Genomic DNA, 24,984 nt, shown 5'->3' with positions numbered 1-24,984 from the left:
GAACATAATATAGTTAAGGTTATTTTTAGGGTTTTATAACTACTATAGAAGGTTTATAGCATAATAGTTAAAGAATATTAAACCGTTTACTAGGCTTATAAAGAAAGAGAAACTATAGGTATAAGGAAATAAGTAAAAGAAGCTGTTTAAAGAACCCAAGGAATTATTTACTTAGGAACTAATCTTTAAAATCTATTAACTAGGACTAGACACGGTTATAGAAATAGATATATTAAACTTTATACTAAGAGTATATTTACTATAGAAGTATAGAAATATATAGTATTTAGTAGTATATTATAGCTAGAAGATAATACTACTAAAGTTAAACTATAATATCTATAACAAGGAGTTATTAGGTATAGTTATAGCACTTAAAGAATAAAGAGCATTCTTATAAGGCGTAGAGAAACTATTTATAATTAAGATAGATTATAAGAACCTAATAGGGTTCCTAATAATAAAAGAACTTAATTATAAATAGGTTAGATAGGCAGAGATACTTGCAGAATACTATTTTAAGATTTAGTATATTAAGGGAACTAAGAATATAAGAGTAGACGCGCTAAGTAGAAAATCTAAACTATAGAATAATAAGAAACTATTAGGAGCAATACTACACAGAGATAATAACGGATTAATTAGGTATAATTACCCTAAACTAGCAGTAACTTAAGAGGATAAAGAACTAGAAAGAGTCTATAAGATACTAAAGAACTTTTAGGCATAAAGAATTCTAAAAGTATAACTAAAAGATCTATAGGTGGATATATATAAAAACTAAGAAGTAAAGTATATCCTAAAGAGTATAGCAGAGTATTTTATAGAAGACTTCTATAAGAGAATAACTTAAGGACATAACGGAGTAATAGGCTTAGTNTTAAGACTNTAAGAAGANTACATTATTAANNGAATCTNGANTATNANNANAAAAGTAATAAANNAGTNTCTANATTACTAAAGGAATAAACTAATAAGGTATAAGCTATATAGAGGGCTATAACCTATTAAAATACTAAAGTTAAAAGATCCTATTACCAGACAAGAATATAACATAATTTTAGTAATAGTAGATAAGTTAACTAAATAGGGCTACTTTATAGTATATATAGAAGAAATCTTAGCTAAAGATATTGCTAGAATCTATATTAAGGAAGTATTTATAAAATATAGAGCATTAAGTAAAATTATATCGGATAGAGATCTAAGATTTATAGCAGCATTTTAGGAGGTATTCTTAGCGGAATAAGGAGTTAGAGTAGTAATTTTTACTATATATTATCCGCAGACGGATAAATAGATAGAAAGATTAAATTAGATACTAAAATAGTATTTAAGATATTATATTAATCACGCATAAAACAATTAGATATTACTATTACTAATTATATAGTTTATATATAATATAACACTATAAGAAGGAATAGGCATATTACTATTTAAGGCAAATTACGGATATAAGCTAAGAATATTATTATTACTATAATAAGTAAAAAAAGAATAAAGATATTAATAAATCTTTATATAGACCTTAAGGAATTAATATAAAAGGTATAAGAGAGAATAAAAAAGTACTATAACGCTAAGAGATCTAGGGAACTAGATCTTAAGGAAGGGGATAAAGTATAGCTACTATATAAAATTTTTAAGAGTTAATAATTAAGTAAGAAGTTAGACTATATTAAACTAGAATATAACGGAACCTTATAGTAAGTACTACAATAGGCTCGTTAATAGGCTAGGTGTGTAGGTAATGTAAATTAAAGTTAACAACGTAATAATAACTGGTGGAGTAGTTGCCTAATAGATTAACTCTAATTATATTCTAAGAATTACTATAAAGAAGAGAACTATCTAGGTAGGGACTATGGTCCTTTAAATACACAACTATACTCTTAAGAAATCCCCTTTATATGTAAGATATGTGTTATATATATTATATATACGTTCCCTTTATATACTGCGTATACTATATATAACGTTATATAACCTTAATTACTATTCCTTATTATATAGCTCTATTAGCTCTATTTTAGACTATATTTAAATTAACTAACTAGCTTCTTCTAACTCCTCTCCTAGTAGTTATAATATTATACTTAAAGCGTCCGTAATACTATCTCCCTCCTTTTTATCTTTATCCTTAAAGATTCTAAATATCTCTAAGTTGTTTACTAAAGGTATAATATCTATCTAATTAATTTGGTTAATATTATTACTTATTATACCTAAAGCTCTTTCTTCTTTATAGGCGCAACGTCGTGCTCGTACTATTACTGCAATATTATCTCTTAGTGAGATTATACTATCTCCGTGTTCTCGCTGTTTAAAAAAGGGGTTAGTTTATATTATATTGGCAAATCCGTTTTCGCGATAACCGTTCTCTTATTTAGAGTGCACTAAAGCGAATATTTATTTGTCTTATAATGTTTGCTTTATCTCTAATACTAAATATATATAACCTATTACTTTTAATAATCGTCTAGTTCCCTAATTAATTTATCTTAGGGTTTTATATTTAATTTACTGCTACGTAGCTAGATAGTAAACTGTCTTAAGCCCTTATTAAATTGGAACGTTCTTATAATATAAAGTAGAAGGCTCTTAAAGCCTATATTGCGGCGTCCGCTTAGTTACTCTATTTTAAAAAGGTTTATAAGAAGATCTGTTTTAAGGAGTAGAAACTTATAAAATAGGGTTTATAGGAACTTAGTAATAAAAGAACGGATTTTCCTTTGGCCGAGAAGGAAATAGATTTAAGTAGTTTAGCAACTGCTCTTCTTAGGTCCCCCTTAGGTGGCTCGTTTTTTAGTAATCCTTTTTTATTAATACTGCCTAACCTAATCTCTTCTAATACTCTTATACCTTTCTTATAGCGTTTTTTAAATTCTCTAGTAGCTTCTAGGTAGTTTTATTATAGCCTATTTACTTAACCTTATACTATATTTTGTTATTAATATCCTTATAGCTAATAATCTTTAAAACTTACTATTTATTCTCTTCCTATCCTTTATATATATCTGCTTTATAAACTAGTGGCTTAATATTCCTATATATTAGCTTTAGCATTATAACGTGCTATATAGGGTAAATTTTTATTTTAGCTGGTAGGTTTAACTTAAACGTAACTGGTAAAATCCTTTATATAATTTCGAAAGGTCCTAATCTAACATAGTTTAACTTCTTGCTTAGTTGTCGACTCTTAAAATTTTTATATAGTAGCTATACTTTATCTCCCTCCTTAAGATCTAGTCCCTTAGATCTCTTAATATTATAGTACTTTTTTATTCTCTTTTATACTTTCTTTACTAATTCTATAAGGTTTATATAAAGATTTATTAACGTCTTTATCCTTTCTTTAGCTATGCTACTTATTTTCTTTACTTACTATAGTAATAATAATGTTCTTAGCTTATATCTATAATTTGCCTTAAATAGTAATATATCTATTCCTTCTTATAGTGTTATATTATATATAAACTATATAACTAGTAATAATAATACCTAATTATTCTGCGCGTAATTAATATAGTACCTTAGATACTGTTTTAGTGTCTAATTTAATCTTTCCATTTAACCGTCCGTCTACGGATAATATACGGCAGAAGTTACTACTCTAATTCCTTATTCCGCTAAGAATACCTCTTAAAATACTGCTATAAATTTTAGGTCTCTATCTAATATAATCTTACTTAGTACTCTATATTTTATAAATACTTCCTTAATATAGATTCTAGTAATATCTTCTGCTAATATTTCTTCTATATATGCTATAAAGTATCCCTACTTTATAAGCTTATCTACTATTACTAAGATTATATTATAATCTTGTCCGGTAATAGGGTCTCTTAACTTTAGTAACTTAATAATAAAGTCCTATAATATAACCTCCTATAGTCTCTCTAGTATTTTAATAGGTTGTAGCCCTCTATATAGCTTATGCCTTATTAGTTTATTCCTTTAGCAATCTAGATATTCTTTTATAACTTTTCTTACTAAGCCCTAAATTCTATTAATAATATACTCCTCCTAGAGTCTTAATACTAAGCCTATGGCTCTATTATGTCCTTAAGTTATTCCCCTATAGAAATCCTCTATAAAGTATTCTGCTATACTTCTTAGGATGTACTTTACTTCTCTATATTTATATAATATTTCTTCTTCTAGATATTCTAACTGTTCTTCTAGTTATACTTTAAAGATTCTTTATACCTAAAAGCTCTCTAGTAACTTATAAACTCTATTTAGTTTGTTATCTTCTTAAGTTACTATAATTTTTGGATAATTGTATTTAATTAATCCGTCTATATCTTTTCGCAATAAAGCCCCTAATGGCTTTTTATTATTCTATAGTTTAGCTTTTTAACTTAAAGTATCTGCTCGCGTATTATCTATACCCTTAGTATACTAAATCTTAAAATAGTATTCTGTAAGTATCTCTGCCCATCTAACCTATCTTTAGTTAAGTTCCTTTATTATTAGGAATCCTATTAGGTTCTTATAATCCGTCTTAACTATAAATGGTTTCTCTATATCTTATAAGAATGCTCTCTATTTCTTTAGTGCTATAACTATACCTAATAACTCCTTATTGTAGATATTATAGTTTAACTCTAGTAGTGTTATCTTTTAACTATAGTATACTACTAGGTGCTATCTATCTTAATATTTCTATATAAAGTACGCCCCTAATATAAAGTCTAATATATTTATCTTTATAACCGTTTCTAGTCCTAGTTAATAGATTTTAAGAACTGGCTCCTAGGTAAACAACCTTTTAACTTCTTTAAATAATTTCTACTATTTCTCTCCCTATGCCTATCCCTTGACCCGTCAGGGCGAGCAGAGAGGAAGGCCCGTGCGCGAACACCAGAATCAGAACAACGCGTAGAATTCAACCATTAAATACACCACCACCATGTCTTCTAATCATGCTAGAATTGATGCAGATCTTGTTCAGAAGACTCAATATAAGATTCCCCCAAATAAGATGGTAAAAAAAACCCCCCCGAAGCCTTGGCCACTCCCCGAATTTTGTATTCCTGAGCACGGCTACTGAATCCTACTAATCTGATTGGTGGGCTCTTATCGATAACCTGCGTGCCCAAGTTGACGGGTTAAGGGATAGTTCTTCTTTCTTTATTAACCGCGTAAATAGTTTAATATCTTTTAACTATTGCGCTATAAACCTTCTATAGTAATTATAAAACCCTAAAAATAATCTTAATTATATAACGTTCTCCGGTTTTTACTAATTTACTATAACCTTAATTTTTTTAGATCTATACTAAGTTGGCCTAGTTTAATAATAAATTTAATAAAATTGGTCTTCCTAGTGAAGAACTCGCATTTCTTAATTACTACTAGCATCTATTTTTCTTATAGTCTCTTTAAAACCCATTTAACGTGTTCTCTATATTCTTCCTTAGTTATTAAGTAGATAATAAATATTATTAAGGTATACTATAACAAATTTATCCAAGTATTCTTCTAATATATTGTTAATACGCTTTTAAAACGTTGCTAGTGCGTTTATAAGCCTAAATTGTATAACTAATAGTTTATATAGTCCTTCCTTTAACCTAAAGGCTGCCTTTTATTTATTGCCTTCCTTAATCCGGATTTAATAGTACGCCTATTTTAGATCTATTTTTATAAAGATTTACGCGTTGCCTATTCTATCTTAAATCTTACTAATTAAGGGTAAAAGATACCTATCCTTTCTGGTAATACTGTTTAACTGTCTATAGTTAATATATAGTCTTAGTTTACTATTCTTCTTTAATACAAATAGTACTAGATAACCCGCTAATAACTATAATAGTCTAATATATCCCTTTTATAGGTTTTCCTAGATAAACTCTTTTAATGCTCTACCTTCCTTTTTAGTAAGCTTGTAGGTTAGAAAAAACCTTAGACTTATTTCTAGTTCTAATTCTATCTTATAGTCCTATACTATATACCTCTAATAGCTTCTTACTTTTTAGTGACTATAGTTTTTTGCTATACTTATGGTATTTCTTTAGTACGTAACTTAGTCCTTTTTCTATTTCTTTATAGGTTGCTCCTACTTAGTACTATACTAACTTAGCCTGTTATTATATCTTACGGCGTTAAGTATTTCTAATATTAACCTAACCTGTAATCTAATTAATTTTTGGATTATATTCCTGTAACTAAGGCATTTCTAATACTGCCTTATTATTCCCTAATAGTAATATATTAAAAGACATCTTAATTTATCTCCCTTTAATAGTTAACTAAATAGGTCCTATTTTAAGATTAATAATACCTCCTTTATAGGCTATCGGATCTCCTAAAATCGTCACTAATAGGTAAAGATGCTCTTTTTTCCTATATGGTAACCCCATTCTTTTAACTACTGCTAGTAAAATATGGTTCCTTATTGCTCCACTATCTATTAATACTTTAAACTGCTAATCTTGCTATTTAACTTGTAAATTTAGGTATTATCCTTAAATTCCTTTAAGGGTCTAAGGCTCTACTACTAGTTCCCTCTAGTTCTATAGGCCTCTACTTTTCCTAACTATTAGCTACTTAATCCTATTTATACTTAGTCCACCTTTAGCTAATACTTAGTTCGCTTTTTGTCTTTAATATGCTATAAATACGTGTTTTCTGGGTATTTCTACTACTATTATCTATCTAAGCATTCTTCTATAAGGAATCTTCCTAGTTAAAGTATTAAGTCCCCTTAGCTTTATACTTCTGCCGGGTGCCAACTATATATATATCTAGCGTTTTAATATTTTGCCTTATCCGGTCCCTAATATATCCCTACTAGGTACTTCTAGTTTTTGTCTTTAGGTACTCTATATATATTATATATATTATCTACGCACGCAATCCATACTAATATGTGATGTACTTAGTGTCTTGGGTTAACTCTTAGCTTATTTTTATTTTTAAGTTTAAACCTCTCTTATATTAATCTAAGCGTTATAACTTCGTTTATAGGTACTAAGATTTACCTCTTACTTCTCTAGTCCTTTAATTACTCCTTTAGATCTTTTAACGTTATAATTAAGGCTCCTTTAATGTGACTTATAGCCTTCTCTATAATTAGGTAGTCTTAGATAACTTTTTTATCTAACTATATATAGAAATCTTCCTACTTATTATTATGCCTTTGTCTATACTACCTTTAGTATAGCTACTAGAGTGTATACGGCTTATCCGTAAGGAAGTATCTTCTTATTACTATATTGTAACAACCTTTTATATGTCGTTCTTTAAACCTAGTTAGAATCCCTAGATCTTCTTCTTGTTCCAGTTTAGTAAGCCACTTAGCTCTTAGTGTGCCTGCTTTAGGCCTATTAGTAATTCTTTATACGGATGCTCTGTCCCTTATATAACCTAATATGCTAGATTTCTTATCTAGTTTCTGATTTTGCCATAAGGTAATTCTTACTCTAAATTCCTCTATAGTTTCTTTCTTTTCACGTCTTGTAAGTGGATTCTTAAAGTCGTCTCACTTCTTAATCTTGTTAATAGTCCTTATTCGTGTCTTAAAGTCTTAGTTTTATAGGATTTTCGGTCCTAAGCTGGCTTCTATTTTAAGCTTTGCTTCTGCCTTAGTTTAACTAAACTTAGGTATTCTTATCTCGTTTTAAGAGTCTTAAATCTCACTTATCTTATTTTAAGAATCTTATATCTATAGGAAACTCTATCCCGAGCTTATTTATATATCTTTAAACTAAGCTATTACCCTACTCTATCGGTTTTTATCCGTTATAGGTTCTTAAGCTTACCTTATCTCGTCTTAAGAATCTTAAGCCTTTGGCCTTTTGCCTTTATTAAGTAATAAATTAACACTAGCAGTTATCTGCTTGTTTAATCTCTGTAAGATACTCTTCCTTTTATCTTATAAAGTAATAGATGCCGTATCTAACGGTGTTATAATGCCCGTTACTAAACCTTACTCTATAGCGGTCTTAGTCTCTACTTCTAATATAACTTCTTTAAGGTTTGCACGTTCCTAGTAAACTGCCTTTATTGCCTTGTCGTCTATAAATATTTTACCCACGTTAAATTCGTCATTTTTAATATCCAATCTACGCGATAGTTTATTAATTCCTCTACACTTTAAGAATTTTAGCTCCTATGGCCAATAGCTTACGCTATACTTAGCGTCTTTATAAATTTGGCATATATTATTATAACAAAACGCGAAACTTCTAATTAAATATTCTTTTGTTCCTTATAGTATACTATTATCCCTCTATATATATATATGTTTTTTACTATTAGTCTAGTTCCCTTTATTATATAGTAACTCTAACTATCTTTATAATCCCTCACAAAATAACCTTATTTCCCGCAATTTATATAAGCTCTGTCCTTAAACCACTGACTTTGCTATAGAGTCCGCCTAAACATCTTCTGCTGCTAAGATCCCTAGTTTAGCCTCTACTCCTTAGTCCTATAATCGCTAAATCCTTAACCTCTAGGTTTCTATAGTTTTTTACTCCATCTCTTATAGGCTTCTTTAGTACCGCTTAGGTCTATTAGTTCTGCACTATACTATAGTTTCTAACTTAGCTTTAGTTATTACGTACTTTACGCCTTATATAACTATAGAACTCTATCTTAGCCTCTCTTAGCCTATTCCCTTTAGTAGATCCAATTATTAATCTTAATTGCTTAATCTATTAATTCCTATATAGTGTTTATATCTTCTATTAGGATAATTACATTTTAGACTTTAGCCTTAAGTCCTTATTTATACTGTGCTATAAGCGCCTTATTATTCCACTTAACTTATATAACTAATATCTGGAACTATATTATATACTTAATTACTAAGGTTTGTTGCGTAATATCTTAGAGTTTTTTTTTCGCCGTGGTTACTGCCTTTAGGTCTCTAAACATTTATATAAGTCGCTTCGTAAACCCTTCCTAGCTTAAGAATATAAATCGCACTTCTTAATTAGTGGTCGTTATTCTATTTGCCTATATTTCCGTAAGGTAAGGCTTAAACCACTTAAGTGCTCTTTCTAATAGGAATAGTCCTATATAGGCTATTCGATCTATAGGTGTTAGTAGCTTTACCCCTTCTTATATAACTTTAAAATGCATTTACGTAAGAAATCCTTTAAGCTTTAATCTCTCTCCTAAATACCTCTCGATTAATAGTAACTTAATCTTTACTGCTCTTATTCTATTAACCCTTTCTTCTAGCGCCGCATTATTAGTTGTTAATTAGTTAACTATCTCTTATAGTTGTCCGACCGTTATAGGTTGCTGCAAGTTAGTATCTGCTATACTAGTGTCGCCTCCTAATCTTAAAGTAGTTGCCGCCGTTAATAGCGTTGTAGTGGCTGCTTTTAGTGGCATATTATTTAACTTTCTATACTTAATACCGTAACTAGGTAGTAATTATATAACAGAACCTTGTAGCAAGTACTATAATAGGCTTATTAATAGGCTAGGTATATAGGTAATGTAAATTAAAGTTAATAACGTAATAATAACTGGTAGAGTGGTTACCTAATAGATTAACTCTAATTATATTCTAAGAATTACTATAAAGGAGAGAACTATCTGGGTAGGGACTGTGGTCCTTTAAATATATAACCATACTCCTAAGAAATCTCCTTTATACGTAAGGTACGTGTTATACGTGTTATATATATATTCCCTTTATACACTACGTATACTGCGTACAACGTTATATAACCTTAGTTACCATTCCTTATTATATAGCTCTATCGGCTCTATTCTAGACCGTGCTTAAATTAACTAACTAGCTCCTTCCAACTCCTCTCCTAGTAGTTATAATATTATACTTAAAGCGTCCGTAATATCGAACCTTTTAAAATTATATAAAGGATTTTACTAGTTATATTTAAGTTAAACCTACCAGCTAAAATAAAGATTTACCCTATATAGTATATTGTAATACTAGAGCTAGTATACAGGAATATTAAGCCACTAATTTATAAGGTAGATATATATAGAGGGTAAGAAAAAGACAAATAGTAAGTTTTAAAGATTATAGGTTATAAGGATATGAATAATAAAATATAGTATAAGGTAAAGTGGATAGGCTATAAAAAGGCTACTTAGGAACTACTAGAGAATTTAAAAAACGCTATAAGAAAGGTATAGGAGTATTAGAAGAAATTAGGTTAAGTAATATTAATAAAAAAAGATTGCTAAAGAATAAGTTACCTAAGGGGGACCTAAGAGGAGTAGTTGCCGAACTACTTCAATTTATTTCCTTCTCGGTTAAAAGAGAATCCGTTCTTTTATTATTAAGTTCCTATAAGCCTTATTTTATAAGTTTCTACTTCTTAAAATGGACCTTCTTATAAACCTTCTTAAGATAATATAACTAAGTAAATGCCGCGATACGGGTATCTAAGGCCCTCTACTCCGTATTATAAGAATATTCTAACTTAGTAAGAGCTTAAAATAGCTTACTATTAAGATAAGTAGCAGTATATTAAATATAAGACCTTAAGACAAATTAACTAAGGAACTAGACGACTATTAAGAGTAATAAAGCGCGTATATTTAGTGTATAATTATAGCACCTGGTATACAAACGCGTATTTACGCGTTCGTGTATTAACTACCTACGTGCTAACTAATTAGGGGGGAGGCGCGTCAGTATATAGACTATGTAGTCTACTATAATAGAATTAACAGTTACCACCATCCCAAAGAGTATATAATACTATACGTATTTCGTGCCCCGGGATATAACTCACTTATGCTATTAAGTTAGTATAAATACTAATTAGTAAGCGCGCACAGATCAGCAATTACTTGATACCCCCCCCTAAGCGATATATACGACAGCAACCACCCGTTTAAACTCCTAGTACGACCTACTAAAAGGTCAGAAGTCGGGGATTACAGACTTATCTCTAACTTTATATACTTATTTAAGTCTTAGTACGGTTTACTAGAAGTTATAGACGCGAATACAAACCTATACGGAACCCCTATCCTCAACCCCCTTAAACCTTAAACCTCTTCGGACCTTTTATAGAAACCCCCTACCCTCCTACAAACTATTACGGACCCGTTAATCAATTTTACGGACCGTTATAAGACCTCCCCCACCCGTTACAAGCTGCTACCACCCGCTACGCACCACACTATACTATATAGTATAGTAGATATTAGCAAGCAAGTCAGCAAAGGTCAAAAAAAGTGGAGATAAGGAGTTAACGTTATGTCTACAAACGATATTAATAACTACATTAGTTTTAAAATCCTTAAATATAAACACTTTAAGCTTATAAATGATAACCTATAGGAGTAATACTAGGAAGACTTTACGGACTTTACGGAAGCTATTTTTAAGGCCTATAACCCTATTACTATCTGTAAACTATAAACCCTTTTATATAACTAAGGTATATAGGTTAAAAGGGACAAACGAGTTACTATTATACAGTCTTTATATAATATAATATATAAGAAAGACTAAATAAAATAGACTAAAGAGGAAATCCTAGACCAGGTTAAAACTACTAAAGAACTCTTTGCTTCTTCTAAACTTAATAGGATTGCCAGCCTTATACCTAACCCACTTAACTAAATTTATCCTATAGACTTAAGCGGCTTTAGAGCTAACCTCGCTGGCTAAAATATACCCTACTTTTAAGTTACGGACCACGCTACGGACTATAATACCCCTATAACCTAAAATACGGACTATAATACCCCTGTAAACCAAAATACGGACNAAATTACCCCTATTATTTAAGTTATANATCCGTAAGCTATATATCCGCAAACTATATATCCGTAAGCTATATATCCGCAAGCTATAGATCCGTAAGTTATAGATCCGTAACCTATCTAAGTAAAGACCTATGGTAAGGAGCTAGCTAACCTAGCTAAGCTTTACACTGACAAATCTAAGTATAGTAGTAAAAACGACAACTTCGACTTTAAACTAACTATCTTTATGGACCTTTACTAGAAGGCTAACATTTCTAAATAAGAGTTTAGCCAAGCCTACTTTACCATACTGCGCGGCCTAGCACTTAACTACTACTACACTAACCTTAAGAGCAACCCTCTTAGTGTTCCCTTTAATAAGCTATATAAAGCCACCCGTAACTACTTTAAAGGACTAGAATATAAGCGTAATATCCTTACCTAATAAAATGCGACTAAGCTACGGACCGTAATTAACAAGAATACTAAAAAATCGACTATAGAGTACCTATAAATTCTTATTAAAGACCTCCGGCACCTATAGCACGGCCTTAACGCTAAGCTTTAAACAGACGACTTCCTATATAATAAACTTATTACAGCCTACTAGGAAGTAGAGCCCTATAAGTACGCCTACTATAAGCCTACAGATACCTTAGCTAGCCTTATTAATAATCTACGCTCCTTTATTATAATATATAAAGTCTTAAACCCACCAGGCAGCACTTAAGCCTTTATTACGGATATTTAATATCCGTAAATAGACTTAGATATCTACTTTATAAACCGCCGCTACTGCTAGCAGCACCTATACCAACCAAGTCCTACCCGTAACCCCCATAGCAACCCCTATATAAAAACATACCCCTATAAATAAACTAGCCAGAAATGCTTTATGTGCGGTAAGAAAGGATATTAGTCTATAAGGTATACCTGGGAAGAACGTAACAAGTCTAAGAAGAGACTTAATAGCCGTATTAACTAATTCATTTTAGAATACGAAAAAAAAAAGTAGAAGAGCCCCCTAATAAATTAATAAAAGCCCTTATAATTAACTTTAACTTAAACACTTAGGAATAAGAGACCTTAAAGACATTCCTAACCACTTTTAGACCTTTTATAGACAGCTAAGCCTTTAATATTATAACCGTATTAGCCGACCGCTCCTTTACACACTTAATTACACCTAAAAACTGGCCCGTAAGTATACCCGTTAGACCCATTATAGACGTTATAGACGTTATAGATTATAAGCAGGACCTATTTGCATATATTACTACAGAACGCTATACCCCTAAAGAATTCTACGGCGTTATAATCAATACAGGTGCCTTTAAGAAGTCTACTATAGGTTACGGACAATACCTTATATATAGGACTACTACAAATAATAATACGGATATTAATATTACGTAAACTGGGGCTATAAACGTCTAATTCGGCATCGGCTTAACCGCATTAATTAGATTAGTTAAAGTTAAGACTCTAATTAGCCTAGTTAACTTTTACGTAGTAAAAGCAAACACCCCCTTCTTACTCTATCTTATAGATATGGATAGGTTATAGGTGTACTATAATAATGTTACGGACACCCTAATTGGCCCTATAACTACCCTAGAAAGTAAGTATATTACCTTACTAATTATATAACGATTTAGACACCTGTTCCTTATATAGGGAGAGACTTTACGGACCTATATTTAAAAATCTTTTAACTATAACCCGTACTACCTTACTAGTATGGAAATCCACCGCCTATACCGCCGTTTTAGCTACCTATTAGCCGAAAAGCTGTATAGAGTCCTTAAACGCTTTAGACATAACAACGTTAATAGAAAGGCAGTTAACCACCTAACTAAATACTACTCCTTTTGCCAGAAATACGGACGTTCCCTAGGCCGATTTAAGTTCACCCTTTATAAAGACTTTAATTTTAACTACTTAGTGTATGTAGACATTATATATATTAACGGCAGCCTAGTATTATATATAATTAACGAGGTAACCCGCTATTAAGCCGCCTGTTAGTTGCAAAATATATCTATAAAATATACTTAGGACATTTTACGGACCTGCTAGATTAATATATACGTTAGACCCCCTAAGTATATCACCCATAACGCCGGTAGAAACTTTATTAGTAAAGAATTCCAACAGTATGCTATGGCTATAGCTATTTCAACAAAAGCCGTTCTAGTTAAGGCGTACTAGTTTATTAGGCTTATTAAGTAAGCTTACCTAGCTCTATAGAGAGCTTATTAGATTATTACGGATAAGTATAAGGATATCTAAAAGGAACTGGCTCTATAAATAGCTATAAAAGCCATTAATAATACCGCTAGCCCTAACGGACTAGTACTTACCCTCTTGGTTTACGGAGCCTACCTAAGGATAAGTAACCTAGGCCCTCCTACCCTATCTATTATAGAACGAGCAGCTGTAATACGGAAGGTAATAGCTAAAATAGTTAAATTACGGGCTAAATTAACTATTAATAACGCTTTACACTACTGTAACGGACCTAATATAACCTTAGTATATAACCTCCCGCTTAATTCTAAGGTCCTTATATGGCGTAAAAGCGGCAATTAGACTAGACCTTACCATTTACTAGCTATAGAAGATAAGATGTATTATATATAACTCCCTAGCGGGCCAACTAGCTTTAGAAGCACGTCCGTAAAACCCTACTTTCGGCCCAAAAATACCTATAACGTTGAGCTAGACAAACTAGAAGCACCCGCCAAATTAGATAAACTAGAAGCACCCGCTAAATTAAATAAACTAGAAGCACCCTTACCTACCCTAAAGGTCCCCTAGAAACCTACTAAACCTACTAAACCTGCTATAAAGTATAGCCAAGGACGCCCCCGTAAGAACCCCGTAATAGAGAATTACCTAACCTCTATAGGCACATCCGTAAAGCAATCTCTACTTATAGATATATTAGTTCTAGTACAGGAAACCCCTTTTATGGACTTATAATGTAAAGAGATTAACGGACTACTTAAAAAGGGTATTTTTACGGTTATAACGGAGAGAGACATTCCGTAAGGCGTCCGTATATTTAACTTACGCTTTATTAACAAAATTAAGCACCCTAGTACTAATAAAGCTTTTAAAAAATTAAGGCTTGTTATATAAGCCTATAATGACTAAGGAAAGGACTTAGTCCTTATATAATCGCCTATAATTTAATAGGTTAGTTAACGGATTATACTTGCACTTATACCTAGACTACAGCAAACTAAATCCATAGCCCTTTACTTACGGGATATCTCGCAAGCCTATATATAGTCTAATACCTACCTAAGTAGGGACATCTTTATACGGCCACCCCTTAAGCTTAACCTATAACTAGGAACAATTTTATAGGTTATAAACCCTCTTTACGGAGTACCAGAAGCTAGAAACTATTAGTTTAAAATATACCACTAGCATTACGTTAGTAAGCTTAAAATAAAACAGTTAACCTATAACCCCTGCCTCCTATACAGCCTATTAAACGGCCTTAGTATTGTTAGACTCTAAATAGATAATACCCTATTCCTAGTAAACTAGACCTTTACGGACGCTAAAGAAACTAAACTATAAAAAGCTAAGTTCTTGGCAAAGCCGCAAGAGCAGTTAACTAAGTAGAATCTAATTAAGTTTAATAGAGGCCTAATTACATAAAAGGGCAACCTAATTAAGCTAACTTAGGAACGCCAAGCTTAAAACCTAAAGCCCGTTATAGCAAAGCCTACGGACCTTATTAGCTCCCGTAGAGAGACCCACAAAACCGTAAATATAAAGGACTAATACGTTATACAGCGTGTAAGAGGCGCCTATATTACCATAGTCTGTCAGCCCAAATCTACCTATAATTTATCCTTTACGGCCCAGGCAGTAGATCTATAAAAAGAAAATATTAAGTAGCTTAATAAGCGCATTTAGTGGCAAATTAATAATACAGCAAGGGGACTTACTTTTGTACCACTAGACCTAAGTTCCCTTAGCTTACTAGTATTTATGGACGCCTCCTTTACTAATAATAGGGACCTATTATCGCAAATTAGCTTTATAATCGTACTTACGGACCATAATTAGGACGTAAATATTCTATACTAATCCTTAATTAAATATAAATAGGTAACCCGTAGTGTACTAGCTTCTAAACTATATACACTAGCTTATAGCTTTAATATAGCAGCCGCAATTAAATTAACGGTCTAGAAAATTCTATAACTAGAGTAGCTACCCCTAGTTTTATATACCAATTTAAAGTCCCTCTATAACTGCCTAGTCAAACTAGGTATAATATAAGAGAAAAGGCTTATAGTTAACCTAATATGCTTACATTAGGCCTATAAACGACGCGAAATTACGAAGGTTAAATAGATCAGCGGCGGAAATAACCTAGCAGACGCCATAACTAAGGCAAAGCCGTGTTAAGCCCTTAAAACCCTAATTAACATAAATAAGCTTAACCTAAAAGTTATAAAATGGGTAGAACGGGACTAACAAAGTACCTACGGTATGCCTACGGCCTGTTAAAAGGCCGTACGGCTTATTACACGGCCTATTCTACGGACTATAAGCTATTAGATAAAAAACGGTAGAAAGCTACGGTAGAACTTAGTAGACTTACATAACCTGCCAAATTCTACTATATTCTGCCACAGTGGTCAAATTAACCAATTACGATTTTCCATGCCGGGCACGGAAAATCGCCATTGGCTCGCTTAGCACTAGCGCCTTAGCGGCCTTTAAGATCTAACTTACGGCTTATCTACTGCCCATTAAAAGGCCATACGGTTTATTTTATGGACTGTAAGCAGAACTTACGGCCAGCTTAGGGCACCGTTTAAAAGGTAGCCTAGACGGCACCTTAGAGGAATTTCCTATATATTTCCTTATATATTTTATAGTTCTATTAAGGCAATTACGGAGGTTATATACAAGTGGTTTCATTTTCCAAGTACCGCCAGTATATAATTACAGCACCTAGTATACAAACGCGTATTTACGCGTTCGTGCACCAACTACTTACATGCTAACTAATTAGGGGGGAGGCGCGTCAGTATATAGACCACGTAGTCTACCACAATAGAATTGACAGTCACTACTATCCTAAAGAGTATACAATACTATACGTATTTCGTGCCCCGGGATACGACTCACTCGTGCTATTAAGTTAGTACAAACATTTAGTATTAAAGGTAGAGCAAACGTTATAGAATAAACAAATATTTACTTTAGTGCACTTTAAGTAAGAGGACGGTTATTGTAAGGATGGGCTTGCCAATATAATATAAACTAACCCCTTTTTCATATAATAAGAACACGGAGATAGCATAATTTTACTAAGTAATAGTATCGCAGTAATAGTGCAGGTACGATATTAGGTATATAAAGAAGAAGGAGCTTTAGGTATAATAAGTAACAATATTAACTAAATTAATTAAGCGGATATTATACCTTTAGTAAATAACTTAGAGATATTAGGGATCTTTAAGGACGAAAATAAAGAGGAGGGAAATGGTATTATGGACGCTTTAAGTATAATATTATAACTACTAAGAGAGGAGTTAGAAGTAGCTAGTTAGTTAATAAAAGTATAGTTTAGGATAGAGCCGATAGAACTATATAACGAGGAATAGTAACTAAAGGTTATATAACGTGCTATATATTAAATAAGAGGGATAAAAGGGATTTATATACTATATATATAATACGTATATTACGTATAAGGAGGATTTCTTAGGAGTATAGTTATATATTTAAAGGACTATAGTCCCTACCTAGATAGTTCTTCTCTTTATAGTAAATCTTAGAATATAATTAGAGTTAATCTATTAGGCAACTACTCTACCAGTTTATGTTTACGTTATTAACTATTCTATACCTATATACCCAGCCTATTAACAAGTTTACTATAGTATTTCCTATAAGGCTTTGCTATACCTAACTTATCTTTACTAGCTTACTTCTAGTGTTCTTTACGGTAGCTACCTATAGGCCTTTTTTAACTTATATACGTAGTACTAGCGTCTTAGGGGTTCTTTAAGCTACCCAGATTTTAACTATTCCCCCTAAGAGTTTACTTAAGAAAGTGTTGCCCTTTTTAAATTCTGTTCCCTAAACCTAAGTCTATAAAGCCTATACTATAACCGCGCTTTAAACGCAAGGATCTGCCGCTACTAACTATATAATCTTCTGTAAGCTTTATAGTGTTAAGCAGTTGCTCTATATAGCGGATTTTATTAAAGAGGTTCTTAGTAGTTTTTACCCGTTTAATAAAGTTTTAGCGGAAGGGCTCTACTTATAGGTAGGCTGGGAGGCGCAAGAACTAAAAGTTTACCTATTACTTAGGATTAATAAAGGGGGTATAGGAGAAGCGGTCCTCTAAGCTATATATATAGGCTAGAAAGACGCTAAACCTCTAGTTCTCTTATAATAGCTATATAGTATATAGTAGCATTATTAAAGCGTCTTACTATAGGGTTCCTAATTTAGTCTTAAACTATAGTCTTAAACTTATCCTATAGTAAAGGACCTTTATCTTTAGTACCTAGCCGTTAATATACTAGTTAGGCGATTATCTTTTCTTTTATAAGACGTTTAATAGCCTATTACGTGCGTCATTCGCAGTTATAGTTAGCGTTATTAACCTTAAATCAGTTCTTAAGTAGTACTACTAATATCTAGTAGTACCTTTTTGACTAGGGCTTTAAGATTTACTTAGCGTATATATTTACTATATAACTTATACTCCTTACTAGAGAGTTAACGGAAGGGCTTTATTAAATTAATAATACTCTATAAATTAGCTGTTTTCTTAGCTAGCTCGTCTAGCTCCTTTATATTAGTAGTATTTAGTAAAATACTAATAACCTTACTAAGCTCCTCTTAAGCCTAGGTATATAAGTTAAACTAGTCTTTAGCATTTATAGATATTTAATCGTTTTAGGATTTAGAGGGTGGCTTAGATTCTGCTAATATGCTTCTAGCGGTTTCGTCTATACTAAATCCTAAGGCGTTCTGCGGTCGTATCGCTAGCGTATTTATTAGGTCTAGGCGTCAGTCTTCTTTTTAGAGGTATTATAGAAAAATTAAACCGGCTATCCTTCTAAGGGGATTGGGAAGGATTTAAATATAAGGTAAGAATGTGGATAGGGAGTCCAATTAATAGAATAATAGGGCATATTATATAGACAGACGAATCCTTAAGGGAAAAGGAGGAGTCTATATGGGAGGTAGGAAGGGTTTTCCCTAGGTATATATAGGGCACATGCCTTATAGGCGAGTTACCCCTAGGTCGCCCCTGGGTCGCCTATACCTTACAGCTATATAACTATCTACTTAGGTTTTACCTAACAAATACTTTTAATTTAGGGTTTAAAGATTCTATTAGGTGGTTAATTAAAGTAGATTTGTTTTATTTAGTCTTTTTAGCATAGCGGTAGAACTTAGTAAAGCATAACAGGAAGTTCTTAAAGCTTTATATTATTCTATTTAGTTTCCTTTATATAGTAGCAGTTTAGTTAGGATTGCTATAAGAAGCTTCTAGTATAGCAACTAGTTTTTTTTTACGGAGAAAGCTAGTATAAAACGAACAGCAATTATAGTCGATATCGCTCTATATATACCTCTACCTTAATATACGACCATACCTAGGGTAATAGAAACTAATGGGCCTTGTCTACCCCTTAGTACTAAAGCTAATTAATAAAGCCACGCCCACGCTAGCATTATGCTAGAATGAGGATATAATTTACTACTTTATTATAAACTAGCATATACGACCACAGGTACCAGAAATCAAGGCGTCCCGTCCGCTCCGCCCTATTTAAGCGTAACCGGCTGATTAGTAGTTAAGTGGGTGACTATTAGTGAATCCTTCTGTTGTATGTATTTTTAATCTGTTTTTAGTAGATGTCCTTTAATCCTTTGCAAGATGCATTAATTTTTTTAGTAGCTTTTAGTGGTTGTGATCTTAATATATCAATCCAGTCCTGACAGGGTTGTCAATGATGAATGAATGAATAAGTAGGCCCAATATCGTATTCAATTCATAAGCCAACCAAAATATTGCGATATGAATGAATAATCACGATATCCTAGATATAGGCGGTATCACCGGTCTTGGCATGGTGGGGGTACTGAATCGATGGGGCCGATGTCTCCTTAGAGGCCTCTACCCCCCCTCTACCCCCCCTTCTAGCAGCTCTCTCCTCCTAGCCTTATACAACTCATCCTTTTTCCTACAACTTTAAGTACTCCGACGGCTTAATATTTACTAGCCCAAGCCTCTATATATATTCATAATTTTATAAATATTCATTTATAAGGGCTGGCAAAATATTCAATCATTATCACTCCTTATGAATGAATATATCGTTATGAAGCAATGAATAAAAATATCATTGACAACCCTGAGTCCTGATACCAATAGCTTTTGCAGAACCTTTATCCTACGTGCAAAGACTAGAAGACTTCTGTATTTACTCTACAAGTTCGCTCTCTCCCTCACGACATCCTCACTTGCGCTGTATTTTGGGCCACTTTGCTTTGGCCAATGTGCCTCCACATCCTCCTCACAATCATAAGTTAATAACCACTTTCCAACCCCTCCCCATCTCCACGCTAGCGGATCCGCCCCGTATTCTAAACCCCTTTCCCCGAAATTGACTTCTCTTCCGTCAACGCCACCAAAAGCGCGCAATAGTTCATCTCGTTTTCTTTGTTCCGGCCCATCATGTAAATGATAAAGACGTTGCTGTAAATTTCCCCTTTGCACAACCCTTTCCGTCCTTGCCCTCCTGCACCGCTCATAAACCTCTAGCGCAAGCTTCTTCTGCTCAGGGGCTTTCGAGGTAAGCCTAGCAAGACACAGACCAAGCACGTGCCCATCTTCGAGAGACATTCCAGCGCCAGATGCAAGGTACGGTAGTGTGGCGTGGACAGCGTCACCAAGCGTAGTGAAAGTGCCAGATGGATGCGACCAGCTGGGTTCAAGGGTAGGTCGGATGCAGAGCCGCCATTTGTAAACAGATTCGCAAAGCGCGAGGAGTTTGGGAATGCTACGAAGCTTTGGTTGCTGCTCGTAAAGATACAGGAGGAATGAGTGGTCTTACCGAGGATCCCAGTCCTTATACAGAGCTCGCATCTCTTCTACATTGCCTTCGAGAGTTGAAGCGCCAGCTGGCATGTCATCAGGGACAAGGAGGACCATGTTGAAAAGTTCGCCGCCGCGGAGGACGTAGTTTACTATGTAAATTAACTTTTGCGCCCTCACTTTATCCGGCGATTGGACATTAATTTACCAGCGTGAGCATCCGGACCAATCCAGTAGTTGACCTGCGGGTCCTCTACAAAGCCCTTTAACTCTGGATCCCTCATCATCTCTTCGGTCTTCAATAAAAGCCTATACGCAAGGTCTCCAGTGAGAATGGGTGGGTCTTCTCTAGCAAGCAGAATCTCCCGACATTTTGAATGTATCCCATCAGCACCGACAACCAAATCCGCCGCCTTCCTCCTCCCATCCTGTAGTACCACGTCCGCTGTCCTCTCATCCTCCGCCACCACTACATCCACAACTTTCGTATTGACCTCTATAATTGCACCTAGCTCTACAGCCCGATCTTGCAGACACTTGTGTAAGTTTGCGCGGTGAAAGTCCCAGAATGGCGTGCCGCACTCGCGTGTGTAAGTGTGAAAGTCCATTGATGAGATCAGGTTGCCTTTCCATCCTAGCATATTGCATTGTTTTGGCCTTGTAGCATAGGTAGAGAGCATGCGTTCCATGCCCCATGATATGAGGACACGCGAGCTGTTCGGGAGGACTTGAATCCCTGCGCCGACTTCTGAAATCTGGGAGGCGCCTTCGAGCACGTGGACAGTGTGACCAGCGAGGAGGAGGGCAATTGCTGCACCCAGACCACCTAGGCCGGCACCGACGATTATAATCTAGGGGTATTAGAACGCGCATGTGTATAGAAGAATAATTCGATATAAATTACCTCTAACTTACTGGTATTGTCACGCCTGATTTTCTCCATTAACTTGGGGCGGGAGGCCATGGTGGGCGCAGTATTGCGACGGCTCTGAGAGGCATGCGCTCACAAGAAAAAGGAGACATAGGCGCATTAAAAGAAGGCGTATATGTAAAGGTGTTTGCGGAGGGTATGGATCTCCGCAGATAGAAGGCTTGTTGCTCCATGTCTATATCGTGCCAGCCCAGCAAAAAGAAGGAAACAAGGAATGTCATCGGCTTATCTCATCGGCTTATCGCTTTGGCCCTAAGAGGAAGACCCGATGACTTGTCAATGCGGAGGAGGATAATGTTGATGTTAGCAGAAGTGGGGAATAAATTGATACGGAGCAGGGATATCTTTAATTGTAATTATTTGGGAATTGTCAAAGCTCGTATGCGACTCCAAAGAAATTAGTCCGAGTCAAAAATCCATCCAAACTCGAACATCCATCTATTAGCAGTCATGCCTTTCCCTCTTGCTGTTTCTTCAGAATCTCGCCTGCTGGCGCAGGCATCAATGCTCCCGGTGGAGGTTTATTCTTACTCTTAAACTCATCACACATTTGCTCCATTGTAACCCATTCAACTCCTTCATGTTTGTTAATGTGCTCTATAATCCTACAGAACATCGGACGATTAGTATAGGCCTCTCAGAGCTATTCCAAGATAGTCTCTTACCTCTCATGCATCAGGATAACGTGTGGCCTTCCAGAAACATCTGGATGTATGGTCATCGGAAAAATGAATTCATCATACTCGCGGTAGAAGTAATCAAAATGATCCCTCCAGATATCCTCCACGTCTCTAGGGTTGACCCAGCCATGGCTGTTTGCTGATTTCTTCATGAACATCATTGGTGGTAGATCGTCGATATACCAAGATCCTGGGATTTCTACTAGGCCTGTCTCTTCGCCTTTGATCAACGGCTTCATCCATTCCTCCGCCTTCTTGCTGTAGTCGATTTTTGTCCATTGGTCACCAGTTCGCAGCCAATAGCATCTGTGATCCTCATGGCTCATGCTGTGGTCGTACTCAATGCCGTAGCTAAGCAGCAACTTTACTCCTTCTGGACTTGCCTCCCACCACGGGGCCACGCTGCCTCTCGGAGGCTTCCCGCAGAAATCTGTAAGGAGTTTGTAGGTCTTGTCAAGGACATCCCGTTGTTGCTCAAATGTCATGTCGACAGGATTCTCATGAGAGTATCCATGCAGTCCGATTTCGTGTCCGGCATCGCGAACTGCTGCACAATCTTCGGGGAATGTCTCAAGTGAGTGTCCTTTCGAAAGTTAATTAGAGCTATCGAAGCTAGTGTCGGTCAAGCTCGCCTGGTATAAACCATGTTGCTTTGATTTTGTACTTGTCGAAGAGCTTGAGAAGTCGTTGTGTACCAACGGTACCAGCCCAGAGACCTGCCACCATTCGGTTAGAGCTAACGAAACTTTCGAAACACGTCTTATCCAGGCTTACCTCTGCTAATGTCACTCGTAGAGTCCTCGCCACCATAGGATCCTAGCCAGCCAGCAACGGCATCGATATCAACTCCGTAGCTAACCAGAACTCTTTTCTTGCCCATCCTAACTCGGTTGGCTTTGGTTATGGAAATTGTCGGACTTCAAGTAGAATGACGACAAGATACCCTCGCAAACAAAGAATTCGGAGCCCCGCCCTAGCATTACAAGGGTGCCCATAGTGACAAGGTCGATTTCAAGAGTGGGGGAATTGACAGCGCCATTGCGGAGCTTTATCATCGGCTAGCAATCGTGGTGTTGCATCAATTCCCGCAGCTTGCATGAGGAGCAGCTTTCCTCTCTAGGAAGGTGGGATAACCCCCGCCTTTCAAAAAACCCGACCTTCAAAAGTACCATCTGTAAGTTCCACAAGCCCAATTAGTGGGTGTTCGATGGATACGTAAAAATGGTGAATACCGAACCCTTGTGTACGGATAGTTGATCACCAAGTTTGCTTAATTGGCCTTTTAATTTTTTCTCTGCCCCTACTTCCCCAGACATGAGCCGAGTAAGTAAATAAACCAATTGAGACATGACTGATTTGTGTGAAGTATTCGAGCTAAAGAATGTGTGTCTGGAGGCCATTAAATAACTGTCTCAAACACATTTTAAATCTGTAAAGATGACTGAACAGCTACGGTACCCCATTCTAGTGCTTTTTTTTAATCCGAGGGAGTTGTTTCAAAGGCCTCCATGACCATTCTTTTGCTCGAGTATTGCAAGATCGAGTAGAGGTGAAATATTCTTACTAACAAAAAGTCTTTCTAGTTTTCTCTTAAAGGGCGTACCGCGTTAGTGACCGGCGGAGCAAGGGGTTGCGGTCTCGCTTTCGCCGAAGGACTTGCGGAAGCCGGTGCAGACGTCGCCATTTTCGATATCATTCCACCTACGGAAGGTTTCTTTGAAATAGAAAAGATACACGGAGTGAAGACTCGACATTATGTGTAAGCTTATATTAGTCAAACCCCTATCTGTCCTGCTCTGACCTAGATGACAGGGTGGATGTGAGCTCTATATCAAGCTTGGAAGAAGGCTTCAGAGCCTTCAAAGAAGATTTTAATGGTGCTCTTGATATATGCGTGCCTTGTGCGGGAGTGAACAAGAACGTAGCCTTCCTTGACACACCGCCGGAAGAATTCGAAAGGCTTGTTGGAGTCAATATCCGTGGAGTATATTACACAGCACAACTTGCAGCCAGAGCTATGGTCGCAAACAAGACTATTCACGGTTCCATTATCCTAGTTGCTAGCATCGCGTCATACATGGCCATCCGATCACAGCTATCTTCAGCATATTGTGGTACCAAGGGCGCGGTGAGAGCAATGTGTCCAGCAATTGCTGCCGAGCTAGTGAAATATGGCATTCGCGTAAACAGCATTTCTCCGGGATACGTTTGTACTGGGATGACCGTGCCATTCCCACATCTCCTAGAAAGCTGGAAGGATGAAATCATGAATGGGAGGGTGGCAATGCCAGAGGATATTCGAGGTGGCTGCGTGTTTTTGGCATCAGATGCGAGCAGTTATATGACAGGACAGGATTTGGTAAGACATCTGTATGATCGTTCGTTGGGCAATTGCTGACAGGGAGGCATAGTGTATTGATGGAGGCGTGACGAAATGGTAAATTCCGATTGAGTCGTTTCGATACGAGATACTTCCAAAATCCATCACTTGCAATCTTCAGTTTTTAGAATATCGCACTCATAAATATCTATGTAGAAAATCTAATTATGGAGTATGAAATATCTTTCAAATC

The 24,984-nt window shown here is 35.1% G+C and overlaps 3 protein-coding genes across 3 annotated transcripts; 1 reads left to right on the top strand and 2 right to left on the bottom strand.

Moving 5' to 3' along the window:
• Positions 1 to 20,112: 20,112 nt before the first annotated feature.
• On the bottom strand, positions 20,113 to 21,997 carry K441DRAFT_656194 (FAD/NAD(P)-binding domain-containing protein). Its single transcript, XM_067647975.1, has 4 exons — positions 21,705 to 21,997; positions 21,009 to 21,651; positions 20,820 to 20,952; positions 20,113 to 20,765 (listed from the first exon to the last, which is right to left on the bottom strand). Exons 1-4 carry the CDS (start codon positions 21,762 to 21,764, stop codon positions 20,192 to 20,194), a joined length of 1,410 nt encoding a protein of 469 aa, XP_067506403.1. The 5' UTR covers positions 21,765 to 21,997; the 3' UTR covers positions 20,113 to 20,191.
• Positions 21,998 to 22,179: 182 nt separating this feature from the next.
• K441DRAFT_685616 (polysaccharide deacetylase family protein) lies at positions 22,180 to 23,291 on the bottom strand (the record flags this gene model as incomplete). The annotated part of the gene is made up of 4 exons (XM_067651905.1): positions 22,180 to 22,336; positions 22,397 to 22,994; positions 23,044 to 23,127; positions 23,186 to 23,291. 4 exons carry the CDS (start codon positions 23,289 to 23,291, stop codon positions 22,180 to 22,182), a joined length of 945 nt encoding a protein of 314 aa, XP_067506402.1.
• A 393-nt stretch (positions 23,292 to 23,684) lies between these two features.
• K441DRAFT_656193 (3-oxoacyl-reductase) lies at positions 23,685 to 24,969 on the top strand. Its single transcript, XM_067647974.1, has 4 exons — positions 23,685 to 23,734; positions 23,995 to 24,170; positions 24,224 to 24,770; positions 24,823 to 24,969. The coding sequence occupies exons 1-4, from the start codon at positions 23,726 to 23,728 to the stop codon at positions 24,850 to 24,852; spliced, it is 762 nt and encodes a 253-aa protein (XP_067506401.1). The 5' UTR covers positions 23,685 to 23,725; the 3' UTR covers positions 24,853 to 24,969.
• The last annotated feature ends 15 nt before the right edge of the window (positions 24,970 to 24,984 follow it).

This window comes from Cenococcum geophilum (assembly GCF_001692895.1).
Source record: "Cenococcum geophilum 1.58 unplaced genomic scaffold K441scaffold_11, whole genome shotgun sequence".
NCBI lineage: Eukaryota > Fungi > Ascomycota > Dothideomycetes > Gloniales > Gloniaceae > Cenococcum > Cenococcum geophilum.
The sequence above is the reverse complement of the archived record's forward strand: the minus strand, read 5'-3'. Positions and strand labels throughout refer to the sequence as shown.